The sequence below is a fragment of the Rhipicephalus microplus genome, chromosome 3 (assembly GCF_043290135.1).
Source record: "Rhipicephalus microplus isolate Deutch F79 chromosome 3, USDA_Rmic, whole genome shotgun sequence".
Taxonomy (NCBI): Eukaryota; Metazoa; Arthropoda; class Arachnida; order Ixodida; family Ixodidae; genus Rhipicephalus; species Rhipicephalus microplus.
In genome coordinates, this window is record NC_134702.1 from 78,743,986 (window position 1) to 78,760,586 (window position 16,601).

Here is a 16,601-nt window from a genome sequence, read left to right on the forward strand (position 1 = left end):
AGAACAGAGGGCAGCTCTGTGTACAATCACTCCAACATCGGCAAGAGTGTGCGACGGCGACGCCTTTCTGCAACCTCAACGCAGTGATTCCGCCAAAGACAGTAAACAACAGCAGAAATGAAGACAGGCGAAGCCGCTTCGAGAACAATGGTTGGAAGGAACGAAGCGATTTGCTCCAAGACCACAAAATCCAACATGCGCGGCCCTCCTGGAAACACGAGGAACGACGCATTGCCTCAAAACATGCTGAATTGTTTCTCGTAGGGAGGAGTTTGGACATGTGGCTGATTGCACCATTCTTCACATTTTGAAGCGGTCAAGGATAAGAAGAACGCGTCACCCCGGTCACCGCATGAAATCCCGGAGGTGGCCAGGCAGAAATGATGCCGCCAGCGCGCTCCAAGACACACGACTAGAGCGGGTACGTTATAGGGGGAACTAACGGGAGCAACAAAGAGGTTGTTGTGCCCACGATAACACTGTCCAACACATCTACCCCAGGACAAGTCAATTGGATATGGCTAAAAAATACGACAGCTGTAGCATAAAACGAGGAAAGTGTTACCGATTGTAGGCCTTGATTAAGATGTACATTAGGCATTCAATACCGAAAGTGAGTGCCTAGAAAACAATTTGCGAGAGTTCTCGCGGGAGATTTCTCTCCTTGTACGAGGCGCAATAGGAAACGCAGGGCCAGTAAAGGGCAGCGTAAGGACACCGAAGTTTCGCCCAGCAGTTCGTCTCAGCCGACGCCGTTGCGCGTAAGCCGGTCTGCTAGAATGCTTTCAACGTCATCGGTGCCCGGTTAGAAGCGCCACGCACGACGCTGTCCTGTATGTGTTCCAGGCAGTTCGCTGTGGTCGGGTTACGAGGAACTCGACAGAACCATCGCGAACAACCCTTTTGTTGAACGGAGTCGAACAGCTTTAGACGGCATCACTGTTGCAGTTCTCATGAAGTCAACCTCTCCAGACAGCCACTGTCACCTACGTGAGGTCGTGACAAAGAACCAACAGTTCAGAAGCGTGGGAAGGCGTTGCAGTCGCAGTTCTCAGGGATCGAGCACACGGCATGCCGAGTTCAAGAAACTTCTGGAACCCTGTAGCTGAACGCAGCCATGGAGCGCTGCTGACGTTCGTGTCAGGGGTCATCTTCTCCCCAAAGGAGCTCGACTTTCCCTCTCCACCGGACTCTACCCCCTCGACCTGCGAAGTCTTCAAGGCGTGGACCGGGTGCGCCATTTTGTGGTGCACTCGTGTTACCCATTGGACATTGGCGCCCATGTTCCTCGTCAGCCGAGTGGTCCAATATCAGCACTCCTTCTGGTAGGTGGATCACTGAGACTTATCGTCACCTGATTCGGGGCAACAGTGATCACCGCCTTCTCCAGACTGACGTGTACAGGAAACGATGGGCTATAAAAGCCGAAGACATTTTGTAAGTAATCGCTGAATCTGAGCTGAATCTCTGTACAGTATTTCTCTCTTCCATGATGTAAATAAACCTTCGTTCTATATCAAAGAACGCGTCTCCTCACTGGCGAAGCTCGGCCATACGGATGACGGCGGGAATTAAGCCAGCTACCGTAAAGAAAACCCGCCGTACCCATCATCGACCTCCAACCCTTAACAAAGGAAAGCAAAACCTCCTCGGGAACGCTGCTGTCCTAACGCCGCACGAGAAACCAAACCAGTGCCACCAAACAAATAAACAAAAAACCTAGCGAGACGGCCGCGAGTGCATCATGAGCATGGCATGTAGTCATGTTCTTACATGACAAGCATGTCATATTATCATGTTTGAACCAGTCACATACTTTCGTCATCCATTCACGTCACGTAACACCAAATTTGGTATACGTGAAGCTAGCGAAATGGCCGCGAGCGCATCATGAGCGTGACATCTAGTTGTGTTCTTACATCACACGCATGTCATGATTATAATGTTTGCACCCATCATATACCTTCGTCATCCATTGACGTCACGTAACACCAAATTTGGTATGTGTTAAGCTAGCGAAACTACCGCGAGCGCACCATGAGCGTAGCATGTAGTCAAGTTGTTACATGACACGCATGTCATGATCATCATGTTTGGACGTGTCATTTACCTTTGTCTTCCGTTCGCGTCACGTAATACCAATTCTGGAATATGTCAAGCTATCGGAACGGCCGCAAGCGCATCATGAGTGTGGCATGTAATCATGTTCTCACATGACACGCATGCCATGATTATTATGTTTGCACTATATATTCATATGTGTTCATCTTCCATACACGTCACGTAATACCAAATTTGGTATATGTGAAGCTAATGAAACGGCCACGAGCGCATCATGAGCGTGGCATGTAGTCATGTTCTTACATGACACGCATGTCATGATTATCATGTTCGCGGCCTGCAGTCATATACCTTTATCATACGTTCACGTCACGTAATACCAAATTTGGTGTATGTGAACCTAGCGGAACGACCGCAAGCGCATCATGAGCGTGGCATGTAGTCATTTCCTTACATGGCCCGAATGTCATGATTTCCATGTGATGGCCTGTCACTTATGTTTGCCATGCAGACATGTCATGCCATACCAGTTTCGTAATGTGTCATGTGAATGAAACCACCGCAAGAGCAGCAAGACCATGGCATGTAAATTATGACATTCATGACATGCATGTCAAAATTTTCATGTCTTGACTAGTCACATATTCCCGTCATACAGTCATGTTATACCGTACCAATTTTGGTATATATCCCATTATCCAAGCGGCTAGGAGCGCTAAAAGTCAGGCGGCTAGATAGATAGAAAGATGGATACAGATACGGTCAAACTCGCCGAAGTTCACTAAGAAATGCTTCTCATTTTAAAGAAACACAAAGCAGGCTGCAATGATCTTACGATAAGTAAAGACACTCGCTCCACGTCAGAAAGGTACCAAATGCGACCACAAAGTACAGTCCGCGCAAGGTGCCTCCGCTCAAGAAGCGGGAAGTCGAAATTCCGTGCGTCCTGAATTGCCTGTCTTACTTCTTCGAGAGCATTTTACCTAACGGATTTACAAATGCCATAGAGGTTGTATAAAATACCTAAAACTCGAAAAGACGCAGGTGGTTGAAGAGGGTAAGCGGCGGCGGCTAGGTCTGGAGTTTCAAGAGCCAATGTACAAATACCGTCAACTGGAGAAGCTGTACCTAAAATGTCACCATACTAAAAAATAAAAAATAAACGCAGGCTGCATGAAAGATAAAGTGCTATGTCGTCTGCGAAAGCTATGACGTGTGTTTAGGAAACGTTACTAATGATTTAGAGCACTTGATTCTATACTATAGCTATGAGAGAGCATAAATCCGTCCCGTGAGCGTGGACACCAGAGGTATTACGCAACGACCTCGTTTAAATAAATTAATTTTCAGATCTACCTTACATAACTTATTGTGCACACAAAAAGGTATACAATGTTGTTCATGCATATGTACAGTGGAAGCTGTTATGTACAGCGAAAATAACATATTTGTGTATGCAGTGATGTTCATATATGCAAACACTTGTACAACAAGGACAGGACATTCATAAAGCCATTCATAAACAATAAAGGCTATGTGTACAAGCAAAGGAGTCTTTCACAATGTAAGGTGATGTTTTTACATATACCAACGAGGACTATTTGCTCTCGTGCTCAAGAACAATAATTCACAAAAAAGGACATGCTTTTAGTTTAAGAGAATTTTATGTCTAGATCTATCTTACATAACTATCTATCTTACATTGTGTACGCAAAAAGTTATACAATGTTGTTCATGCATATGTACAGTGCAAGCGTTAATAACGACGCAATCATGGCTGAGCTATACTGCAGCGTCATGTTGAGTCTCGATCCTCAGCTAGGCATTTTACACGACCGAAATGCACGACCAAGGCAAAGCGGTTACAGTTTGTATGAATAAACAAAAAGACTGTTTGACATTGCTTTGATTTTTCAACGTAGTATTTTGAATTCCATATGAACCTAAACCTTCTAGTTGAGAGTAAATCAGTTGTCATTTCGTACTCTAGTTGAGAGTAAATCAGTTGTCATTTCGTACTTAGAAAAATTGATACGTAACATTGCATTCCTTTAATTTCATCACACATATTCAGCTCTCTATTGGCCATGGCTGTTGGCTTTTAATGCTGAATGCCGGTGTCACTCGGGAGCTTTCCATCGCGATACGGGCCGATGCGAATCGATTTTCCTGACCGCGATAAACAATCGTCGATGCTACCGGTCCAAACTATACTTCGGATTAATCAACATCAATTTTAGCGCAAACATCACTTAAATACCCACATTGCTATCGTCTTGCTCCCGATCAAGTGGGATCGCGGTTACAAGTGACCATACAGTATCACCTGAATGCGAGTTGGCCCTGATCACGATTAAAATTACCTGTGAGACACCGGTATCAGTTCCGCACCGACTTTTCGAAATAAACCAATAACCAATTCTTTTCGAGATATCAGTCACTGCGCGGTAAGCACAGGTACTTTAGGTGGGCACAAAAAAAAAAGTGGAACTGACCCAGACCGTACTCAAGAAATATGCCTTGCGCTTTGGACTTACTCGGACTTAAACGCACAAAATTTTCGTGAGCCGGACTCACTCAGACTCAGTCCCGTGCTCTCAAACCAGTTTTACGCTTTTATTGTGCTTGATGAATGAAGTATGACGGTATTCATAAACCAATCTTGCTATTATCATTTACCCCGTTGCTATTTTTGCACGTAGGCAGCACGAAAACTTGAGAAAAACGTGAGGTAAGGCTAACCTCACTTACGTCAGACAAGGCCTTGCCTCACGTTTTTCCAAAATTTCTGTACTGTCTACATGCGTTATAAGGGCACAAAAATTGGCAAAAGATAACAGCAAGATTGGTTCATGAACACTGGCCTACCTCGTTCACATGGCACAATAAAGGCGTAAAACCGATAAGGAAAACTCGAGGTAAGGGTGAGGTTGGTTTGCGATATGGGCCTAAGGCTCACAGCTTGATCCGAGTCTGAGTGAGTCAACTTACGCGTGAGTTCGCGGACCATCGTCTACCACTTTTTCTAAACACCACCGTACTTGACAGCTGCGTACTTGACAGCTGCACACTAATTCCCTGTTAAACCTCCTAACTTTGAATAGGAAGAAAGGAAAATAGCAGGAAAAGAACGGCAGGGAGGTTAACCAGCCTGTAGGCAGCCGGTTTGCTACCCTGCACATGAGAGGGGGATGGGGAGATGAAAGATAGAGAGGAGAGAGGAAAGAGAGATAAACACAGCACATTATAGGCAGCACACGCGCACACATAACTTTGAATAGGATGGCATTGTCTGCTTACTAGCCCGCAAATTAACTTCAGCAGAGTCTTTTCAATATAGGGGAATGTAGACTTTTGCCTAAAATCTAAACAGAAAAGGCATTTCACACTTACTGATGCTCTGTTGTTGCTCGAATTGCGCATAAAAGTAGTATTTTATATTCACAATGAAATATTGGGAGCGTGAACTAAAGGTACGCAAAGGAGGAGACAAACGAGCGCAGTATTTTATAGACCCATTATTCTATATCGCTGTGAATCCTTGCCTAAAGGTGGCAAGAAGTCTTAATGTGGCCTTCTTGGCTGATGCTATAGATATTCCGTTGACGTAGACTGAGTAGAGATGGGCTACGTATGCCTGTCAAAGAACATGCAAGAACGTCCTAACCCCAATGCCTGAAACGAGCGCGCAATACTGGCTTAGGCAGCCTCGGTGGAAGAGCGTACCTTTCGTCGCTCGTGCGCGGCTCGCGCCACGCAGAGCAGACTCGGCACGGCGTCTGCGCGGACTGCCTCTGTCTGGGGGCGTGGTTTGGCGGCGATTGCTCCTTGGCGCATTTGCGGCTAGGCAACGCTAAACCAACACCCCCTAAATTCCCTAGGCCCTTCCGATCGTTGCGTGACGTCAACCCGCAGGAGTCCGCGAGGGCGCTGCGTTCCGGTATTCTGGATCATCGCGTTCGCTTCTACTGGTCAGTTGTAAGAGTGTGTGTTGGGTGCAAATTACTATGTGATATGTTTGAGAAGCTTCCTCGGGCACAAGGGAAGAATTCTGCTCTTAGTTTTACTCTCGTAAGGGGGAGCCATACGACACCAGATAAGCTTTAAACCGGAGTACGCGAAAAAAAAAAAAAACTCCCAAGCATTTCCCCTAGGGTGAACATGGTTAAGTGCGAATACACGGGGTGATGCTATGAGGCGTATTTATTAATTCGCACTATTATATTTATTAATCACACTATGGTGTCTTTATGGTGTAATGGTTCCTGGGAATCGCAATTTGATCACACGGGGGAGTTTACGTTAACTCACTGGCGAATGCCAACGGATTTTAACTTTACTCCCCCTCACGACCCGCTCTCGACGGGAGACTGAGAGAGAAGGCGGGCACGCGAGAGAGAGGGGTGCGCGCGCAGCTGCAGCGAGCGAGGAGAGCGGAGGAGCGAGCGAAGGGGGAGGAGTTTAAGGCGCGTTATTGACACCGATATCAGCGTCGCGTCCGTGCCTTATTCGGTAGAGCGTCGCGCTGCGGCCCGCCAAGTCCTCTTTCTTTTAAAGATAGAGAGAAGACTGCGGACGCCGCCGACGGCGGTGGATGGTTTGGGGTCGCTTATAAAGTGTATTCACACTTAAAAGAAGGCGGCTCTTGTAAATCGGCTACATATGAAACACACTACGCGTAGATATAACCTGCGAATAGCTGTTCCTTCATAAGTAGTTAACTGTGGTATACGTACGAAGTCATTCAAAAAAAAGAAATAAAAACAAATACCGCCACAGATGTACGAGTAACGTAGCAATCAGTCGCAACCTTTTTTTTTTTCTTACGCGGCACTATGAAGTTTGGGCTGAGCGTCCCATCGTAATCGTATGTATTCACCTCTCGTTAGTTTTTAAACCGGCCACAGAGGGTGGTACTTGTACATATAACGAAATGAATATACGCTGAAAAATGCGAATGGTACGATACTTGAGGACGTTCCCTGTAGTATGATAAATAACAAAAATCACAGTATATTCATGCAGTGAATGATGATGAGTGGGGCGAAGCGTCCATCAGTCCGTCCGCGCTTCCGTCCGTCTGTTCGTTTTTGCTTCCGTCAATTCGTCCGTCCGCCCTCTCGTGCGTCCATCCATGCAGCCATGCGTGCGTTCACTCGTCCATCCATCCGTCCTCTCGGGCGTTCACCCGTGCGTACATGCGTCTGTCCCGGCGTTCGTCCGTCCATCTGTGCGTCAAACAGGCAGACAGACAGATGACGGACGGACGTGGCCAACAGATGATTCGCGGTTTGCCGATAAAAAGTTTCACTCGCGCAATGCAACGGCTGCTCGCGCTTGCAAACGGAACGCCGATGTGCGGGCGCGTGAGGCAGAAGCGTGCGGAACCAGCTTCGCTCCACTCGCCATCATTCGCCCTGTGGATATACTGTCATTTTTTTTTTAATGCGAAGCATTTCTTAGCGAACTTCAGCGACTCGGAAGGTATCTATCTATCTATCTAGCCGCTTACATTTGGGTGCTCTCGTGGTCACCTCATCTACTTGGCATGAACCAAAATTAGCATGAGATGGTAAGCTCCATGGTTTGACGAATACGACGCGCTTTTCAAGACACGAATAATGTCACAATCCCGTCGTGTACGTCGTCAATCACTTCCCGCCAGGAAGAGGCACATACCCACGGGCGGGTATGTGCCGCTGGTTTGCGGGTATGTGCCACAGGTGATTCACACTTGGTATATGCTCAGGAACGACGAGAACACGCATGGACATTTTTAACGCCGAGTGTTAGGAAATACTCGACGTCGGTAGTGTCGACCTGACGAGTCCCAGCTGGAATCTAACCCAAACATTCTGGGTGCCAATGGAGCATTTTGCCACAGAGCTACGCCAAGTCTCGTAACTACTTTTAAAATAGACGATAATCTTCGTGAAACGTTAATAGTGGTTTTAGTGCTGCCTACCCAATCTTATGAACATATATATGTACTATTTTCATACAGCCGTCACGTCGGGTTAACGTCAGATGTGGTTAATTGCCATGCGCTGAAGTTGATTTATATAGCAGTGTCCAGGGCAAGCATCTTCGCGAGCATAGAGCTTGATATCAGCTTCTGGTGTTACTAATACGCATGTTCCAGTTGCATCGTTGCGCAAAAATAATGCAAACAACTGGTTATATAAACATCTGCAACTCTTCAACATATGTCTGTGTGTGCGACATCTGCACATTAATTTAGCGTCCTTTCATGACGTGTTGCTCAATAAAAATTGCAACATGGTCACCTTTGTTCCGCATGCTTCGCATAACACGGATTCCCAGGTACGTGGGATCTGCCGATTTTTTTTTTTTTGAGATCCATGGGCCGGGCAAATACTGCGCCTACGATTATTCATAAAAAATAAAGAAAGCAAGAAAAGAAAAAAGAAAACACCTTTGGAAGCGGGTTTCTGAAACTGCAATGAAAGGAAATTACATTTTAGTTTTTGACGACTTATGTTTTAGTTGTTGCATCGCACCATGAGAATACCATTTTGATTATCGCATTAACTTCCAACGTAACACGTTTGGCATCGGAGAATGGTTGCACACATCGACATGCAGAAAACAGAACACCGATACCAAACCAGGTGTAGTTTATGACAGTAAGAGCAAGATGGAACTTAATTAAACTATACTGTAAGAAAGGTATCCTTCTTAGCACTGTTCATTTACAAATGGACCGTGCTGCTCAATGAATATTTACGAGAAATGGATGCTTGTTCACCTTTGTGTTGAAGTATTCTTATTATGTAGGAAAAGAGTATTCCCTTTCGACAATTACCGCTGTTGCAGCTAAGAAAGAAGATTCACACGCCCGCTAAAGCAGTGTTACTATTCCTTACCTTCGAGTGCACTGTTGGCGTGAAATCCTTCAGTGGGATAGCTCGCCCCGCCACGGTGGTCTAGTGCCTAAGGTACTCGGCCGCTGACCAGCAGGTCGCGGGATCGAATCTTGGCTGCGGCGGCTGCATTTCCGATGGAGGCGGAAATGTAGGCCCGTGTGCTCAGATTTGGGTGCACGTTAAAGAACCCCAGGTGGTCTAAATTTCCGGAGCCCTCCACTACGGCGTCTCTCATAATCATATGGTGGTTTTGGGACGTTAAACCCCACATATCAGTCAATCAATCCATGGGGTAGCTCGAAGCCACGCTCTGTCGGCGCGTCATATACCTTGGGAATGAATACGCGTGCACTTTTGGCCCTCAGTCACAGTTTCCGCGGCACCCAGGAACACAACTCCGGTCCATGCTGCACGAACTTCCAGTCGTTGCTATGCTATGCAATTCGTGAAAAAACGTTGCATCGTGCATTAACACGTGTACGCCGAAAAAAGAATGGTCCCGCGAACACGAAGAACACAAATAGTGCAGCAGCTTGGCGCACACGCACTGAATTGCCTGGGCAAGCACGGACTGTTGGCGGGACGTAGCACGCGGGGAAAGGAGGATGTGAAAATGCCCGAAGAATTTTGGGAGGGTGTTGGCTAAACCCAGAAAGTACGCTGAAGTGGCTTGGTTATTGATAAGCAAATTGCATGGAGGGTCTGTTGATCTGTTGATCAGGAAGCTAGCAGATGCCGGGATAGCGTTAACATAAATGTGCGTCACATCCTCTCGGCACCTACAGTAAGCGGCCGGCAAGTGAAGATACAGATCTGTGTTGATACCGTTCGGGCAGCAGATACCTACCCGATAAACTAAAACAAAGACGTATAAAAAGTAGAACAAATCGCAGCATGTCCACGGAGTGAATGATGATGAGTGGGGCGAAGCGTCTGTCAGCCCGTCCGTGCTTCCGTGCGTCCGTGCGACCATCCATGCGTCCATCCATGCGTCCGCCCGTGAGTCCATTCGTCCGTCTGTCCGTCCGTTCGTGCGTCCACGCGTCTGTCCATCCGTCCGCTAGTCTGTCTGTCGATCCATCTAGTGAACACTCCAAGTACCGCCATCTCGCATCGCCTGTGGCACATACCCGCTCTAGAGCGGGTATCGGCTACCAGTAGCTACGTACATACATACATACATACATACATACATACATACATACATACATACATACATACATACATACATACATACATACATACATACATACATACATACATACATACATACATACATACATACGGAGGAGTGACACACCACTCCCTAAGGAGCTTCGCCCCTAAAAAACGCATGTATCTTGCCATCCCTCTAAATCTAAGCAAGTATATGACGCCATGTTCCACAAAACATATTACCACATCTCATAGCACCAACTCGTTCTCATTTCCTCGTCCATTACCAACAGTCAATATGCTTCCATACTCTCCTGAACATATGGCTTACCGGGATTTATTTGTTTACAGGTATTAGTAATCCTTGCCGTTGCCATAAGGCACAGTTTGACAAGAAAAGGTATTTGCGCCAATAAACTAGACATGTCAGTTACTGCTCAAGCAGGTTTAAAAAGAATTCCTTGTCACAACTCCACTCTCCAGAGCTCTCCTGCTTGGGAATTTCAATATGCAAATATATAAACAAATGAATAAATATATCAAAGTGAATAACGCAAATATCTAAATAAATAGGCGGATTTACATCCAACGGCCAATACCACGAAGATCATCGAAATTCGATCTACCGCGGTGAAGTGGTTGCGATGCTCTGTTGCTGACGCCAGGGTCGTGGTTTCGAATCTGACCGCGGCGGTCACATTTCAGCGGAGGCGGAACACTTGAGTCCCGTGTACTGTGCGAGATCAGCGGACGCTTAAGTACACCAGATGATCGATATTTCCGGAGCCCTATACTACAGTGTGCCTTGTAATCGTGTCGTAGTTTTGGTATGCAAAACGTTATTCTTCTAAGTTTTAGCGAACAGCGGAGTTTGGTAAGCGAGGAAACATTTCTTTGAGGGTTTCAGAGTGATATAAGTTGAGCTTTGTACACTTTTCGCAGGCAGGCGGCAGCAATTAACTCTGCTTTTCGCAATGACGAGGATGTGGTGGTAGTAAATATGAGGAAGGAGAAGCGAAGGCTGGTTAATCTATGGAACATTTTGCGGATGCACTTAAATGCCGCCATACTCGGCCGTTAACCTTGATGTCTTGCATCTTTAACTAAACGAATGGTGCTACGGTAGACGCATATTCACGGAAACGATTGGGTTGACGCATACGACGTTTCATGGCCCCATTGATTGACCTTGCGATATACAAAAACACGAAAACATCGGCTTAACTGCCAAAGATGACGGAGCCCAGATGTCTTAAAGAAAATAGTCTCTAAGCATACCGGTCCTCTGAGTTCCTTGAAGTTCTCGTCGTGCATCTTCATGTTCTCCTCCTTGGTCTCCTTGGTGACCTGATGCGACTCAGTCTTCTCGCACACCACCCGCTCGGAACCCGGAACCGGGATGTAGCCGTCGGGGACGTCCTCGTCACCCGTCTTCTTGTGCTGCGTAAACGACGCCGACGACAACACTTTGAACGAGAGGTTGAGGTAATCAATCAATCAACCAATAAATCAATCAATCAATATCTATATCTATCTATATCTATCTATATCTATATCTATCTATATCTATCTATATCTATCTATCCCTATCTATATCTATCTATATCTATCTATATCTATCTATATCTATCTATCCCTATCTATCTATATCTATATCTATCCATCCCTATATCTATCTATCTATCTATCTATCTATCTATCTATCTATCTATCTATCTATCTATCTATCTATCTATCCATCCCTATATCTATCTATTCATCCCTCTATCTATCTATCTATCTATCTATCTATCTATCTATCTATCTATCTATCTATCTATCTATCTATCTATCTATCTATCTATCTATCTATCTATCTATCTATCTATCTATCTATCTATCTATCTATCTATCTATCTATCTATCTATCTATCTATCTATCTATCTATCTATCTATCTATCTCTCTATCTATCTATCTATCTATCTATCTATCTATCTATCTATCTATCTATCTATCTATCTATCTATCTATCTATCTATCTATCTATCTATCTATCTATCTATCTATCTATCTATCTATCTATGTCTCGGCGCTCTCGAGATCACCACATATGTAGAGTCTCCTAAAATTTACTAGAGAGGACACTGGCGTTGCGATCGTTCAGCGACCATGGGAATTATGGGTATGACATGGATTTGCCTAGTCTTCGTGCTTGCGGTTGGCGAACGCACTTGTGGCTTTGTTTATTGCAGCGTTTTGGTCATGCTTTTGATTTTGTTTTGAAGAAAAGAACAAAATGTTTTTCACTTCGTCACCCGATTAGACTTGGTAAGCCTAAAAGAATAAGGTGGTGGAGCACAACCGCTGAACATTTGCCGATTTTTGTTTCGTGAGAAAACAGCTTCAAGCCACGTGAAGTCAGAACGAACGTAAAATACGAAGACTATAGGCAAATCCATGTCATACCCTTAATTTCCATGCTTGCTGAAGCGCAATGCGTCACAGCTCCCATAGACACCAGCGCCAGAGGTGTACACTTAGGAAACTCTATGGTGATCGTCTCCTTAACTGTAATAGATATAGGTGCACCGACTCACCTACGCAAATACTGACAGAGGTTGGCCTTCAAACACTAGCTATAGTCGTGCAATGCTATGCGGACTCAAATTTATGTACATCATCCAACACATCAAACTTAAAATAGATTCGAACACAAACATTTCCTTCAACACTTTTAGAAAAACTGGTCAGATACGTCATTTTACACTTCAAAAATACTTATCCGCCAACAATACTTTAGTTTTTGGTTTTTTGTTTCCGCGGGCAGTGCGAGAGTGAAATGGTTTACCCGATACGGTGGTTTCGCAGCGCACTGTCAACAAATTTCTCAAACTTGCTGGCCTAACCGTTCTGTCAGCTACAAGATACCGACGCTATAAGAATTGTACTGCTCCTTGTCTGTCCTCTTTCTGAGTATACCATGGTCTTTGTGACCCGAAGTGGTGAGAGTCATTCCAATTTTGTATCTTGGCGTGCTTGCCTTTCTCTACTCTTGTTATTTTTTCTTCAGTTTCTGCACATGTGACTGAAATATGTGCACTCTTTATTAACGAATGTCCATTGTCGAATTCTGTATCACAAGTTTTTTACAATTGTATTATTGTGTATTATGCTATCTTTACATTAGGTATATTGTGCGCATACATAATAATTGTAGACACTTCTACCCACTCTTGGGAAAGTCCCTGACAGGATTGACAGTACTACTAAATAAATAAATAAAAAATAAATAAGTAAATATAAATAAATAAATAAATAAATAAATAAATAAACGGCGAAACACAATTAGTATAGTAGGGTAAGATTGTACGACGAATATGGCTCACTGGTTAAGACATGAATAATGTGACAATGCCGTCACGTACGCAGTCAAACTCTTTCCACCAGACACGTGTGGCACATACCCGTATACGACGGGAGGGTATGTTCCAAAGGTATGCGGGTATATGTGCCACAAGTGATAGATGGTTTATGTCTACCCACGAACGGTGTGAGCACACATTGGTAATTTTAACGCGAGAGCGTTAAGAAAAAAAAAAAGCTGGCATCGGCAGCGATGACTAGATGAATGCAAAGAATAAATATCAGTGCCCCAGCAGGAATCGAAACCAGGCATTCTGCGTGGCAATCAGGTATATATACTTCCACATAGCCACGCCAGCTCTCGATACTGCTTAGGAAAGAGGTTCAGGTGTAATGCTGGTGGAACGTCAATAGCCGCTGCCATGCCGACTAGCAAATTATATAGCCATTACATAAACCATTACATATATACTCCGCTGATACAGCCATCACCTCAGGTTATAACGTCAATTGTAATTAAGCACCATCCGCTGAAGTTGATTTATGTAGCAATGTCCAGGACTACAACTCTGCTTACGGTTTCTGATGTTGGGAGGCGCAAAGAGAGATGAAATAAAAGACAGGTATTGACAGAATAACTCGCACACTTGGGTCAACACACCAGGTCTAGCTCTGTTGTCATATTAAACATACAAATCAAATAAATGTGAAAGTAGAGACATATGTCACCTGGGTGTCCTCCGACTCCTCGACCTTGTTGTCTTCGGTGGTTCTGGTGGTGATCTGGGGACCCGTGTCGGCGATCACCTTGCCGTCTTCCAGGACGAGCTGCCGCTGTACCCTCGTCTCGGTCTGCGCAATCCAGCGACACAAAGGGTGTGAATGAAAAACAAAACAAAAACAAATTACAATCTATCTGCTCTTCCGAAGAGGATAGCTTTATTATTATTATTATTATTATTATTATTATAATTATTATTATTATTATTATTATTATTATTATTATTATATTGAGCAGGCTTGGTGAGTTTGTAAAGCACCGGATGGCTACTCCTTTCATGAGTGTGAAAAGCTCAGCAACGAAAAAAAAATTGTTGCTGCACTATAGGCAGACTACAAATATAGCTGCGAGGTTTCTCTGCTTAGTACGAAGTCGCCTGTTTCGATTCAGACCTCCATGGTAAATCAAGGCCAGTATGCAGAAAACGGTCGTGTACCAAGCGTGTGTGCAACGTCAACAATTCTTTTTATCGTTTAAATTTTCCTTATGTAAACGTGGACGCCCTACCAAGTACACAAAGCCCGAAAGATATAAGACTGACGAAGCAGGACAACTATCCAGCGGGGCGCAACGCCTGCCTGCATACACTCTGGGAAAGAAGGGAATGAAAACAAAATGTGCAAATACGAAGAATAAAAGTAAGGAGGAAAATATCGGCAACACGACATGAACACATAGAATAATAAAAAGGATAAAACGAAAGAAAAAAATACTACAAAGGAAGAGGATGTTACCTTCGTGAATTTCGTGAATGAGAGTGCCCAGAAACGATATGACTCTTGCAAGGCTCTTGAACACCGTGTATTCGAGAGCTTCACATAAATTACTAAAGGGGCGTTTTTACTAAAGGAGCACAGAACGGTCAATCTGAACAAGAGCGTTTTCCCGAATGGTCATGCTTCTTGAGGCAACCAGGTAAAAAAGTAATTAAAATATTAACACTTAACGGCGTACCTCGTAATAAACTTGAGGTTCTATCACGTGCGACGTTAGGATCTGATTATTCACTAATAGTTTTCAACCTATTTTGGGTGACTTTGCGTCCTCTACACTCTAAAACTGCGAAGAGTATATGGCAGGAGTAAAAAGGCCAAGTTACTCTTCAAAGTGTTCTTTTACTCTCGCAAAACATCAGATAAAGTTCACTTTGTGCGAAATGAAAGCGTGAAACAGCTTTCTACATTTCCGTTCTTTAAGAGAGTGAAATGCCCGTATACTCTTCAGGCATGAGAGAGCAAAACACGGTTATGCTCCTGCGCTTGATTACTTTTAGGTGCGTTGGCCCACCGCGAGTGATTAGCACTACCTAACAACCACACATATATGCAGTATAACGTACTGCATTTGTTTGTTGAGGCGTTAGAGACGATTAACAACAAAAAACAAAACAAAACAAACAGCATTTCCAGCATGCCCCCGTGAATTTCAGCGCACTGGAAGGCACTTGGAACTCTTAATATCTACGTTTTTAGCTTTGTATCTGTGTAGTGAAACAAGCGAATACTATCTCATTCAATCGGTCACGACCGAAACTCAACGCAAACGGCTATAGCATCTTCCTTATAATAATATTCATATTTTTCGCTACGACCATCGCGCACGGGTGAAGTTGCCGTAAGCCTGACGTACGGTATGGCTACAGTGAATTATTATAGATTTCTACGTAGAAGGTGGACAACAATGACCGAAAATATGTCCAAGGAGGGGAAAAATTATTGTTTAGTGTACACTTCAGAAGCGCAGTGCTTCGTACGCAGAAATAACTAACCACTTAGCGAGTCAGTGCAAATGACTCTCATATAATTGATTGCGCTAATATTCCTTTTTCTGCTGTAAAAAAAAATGGGCTGGATAGAAGTACTAATCTCACGAAGCACCAAACAAACACAGTAAACACGTTAGCTACAGTCCAACTGATATTGATAAGCGCGGAGACACTCAAGTCTATGCGTCTAAACAAGAAAATGCAGACATGTCACTAACAAGTTGGTTAAGACATAAAGAAATAAAGACTCATTAGCCACCTGTTAGTGTGGTGTAGTGGTTAGCGTGGTGAGCTAGCGAACTGTAGCGCGTCTACAGGTCGAAGGTACGAGTTCCACCTGGCTATGTATTTATCCTTGCAATCCGTGCGCGCGGAGATCCGTCAAAAACTAATAAAAAGCGCAATTTCGGCTCAAGTTCTGCTTTTTTTTTTTTTCGGGAGGTGTACTGTTACTCTCTTTGGTGGGGTCATGCTACTTTGCTTCGGGCAGCGTTATGTTACTTTGTTGAGGGGGGGTGCTTTGGCACGTTCGGAGGAATCACTCTACTGTGCCTCAACAAGAGGTGATTAACTCCGGAAAAGAGAGTGAAATATGGGACAAGAAAGTA

The 16,601-nt window shown here is 44.4% G+C and overlaps 1 protein-coding gene across 1 annotated transcript in view; it reads right to left on the reverse strand.

The window, feature by feature from the left end:
• The window catches only part of LOC119186077 (uncharacterized), a 128,630-nt gene that overhangs the window by 8,629 nt on the left and 103,400 nt on the right, over nucleotides 1–16,601 (reverse strand). The window contains exons 5-6 of the mRNA XM_075889877.1: nucleotides 14,177–14,299; nucleotides 11,382–11,543 (exon numbers count right to left, since the gene is read on the reverse strand). Coding sequence (XP_075745992.1) covers nucleotides 11,382–11,543; nucleotides 14,177–14,299 — 285 coding nt within the window. The remainder of the gene's footprint in view (nucleotides 1–11,381; nucleotides 11,544–14,176; nucleotides 14,300–16,601) is intronic.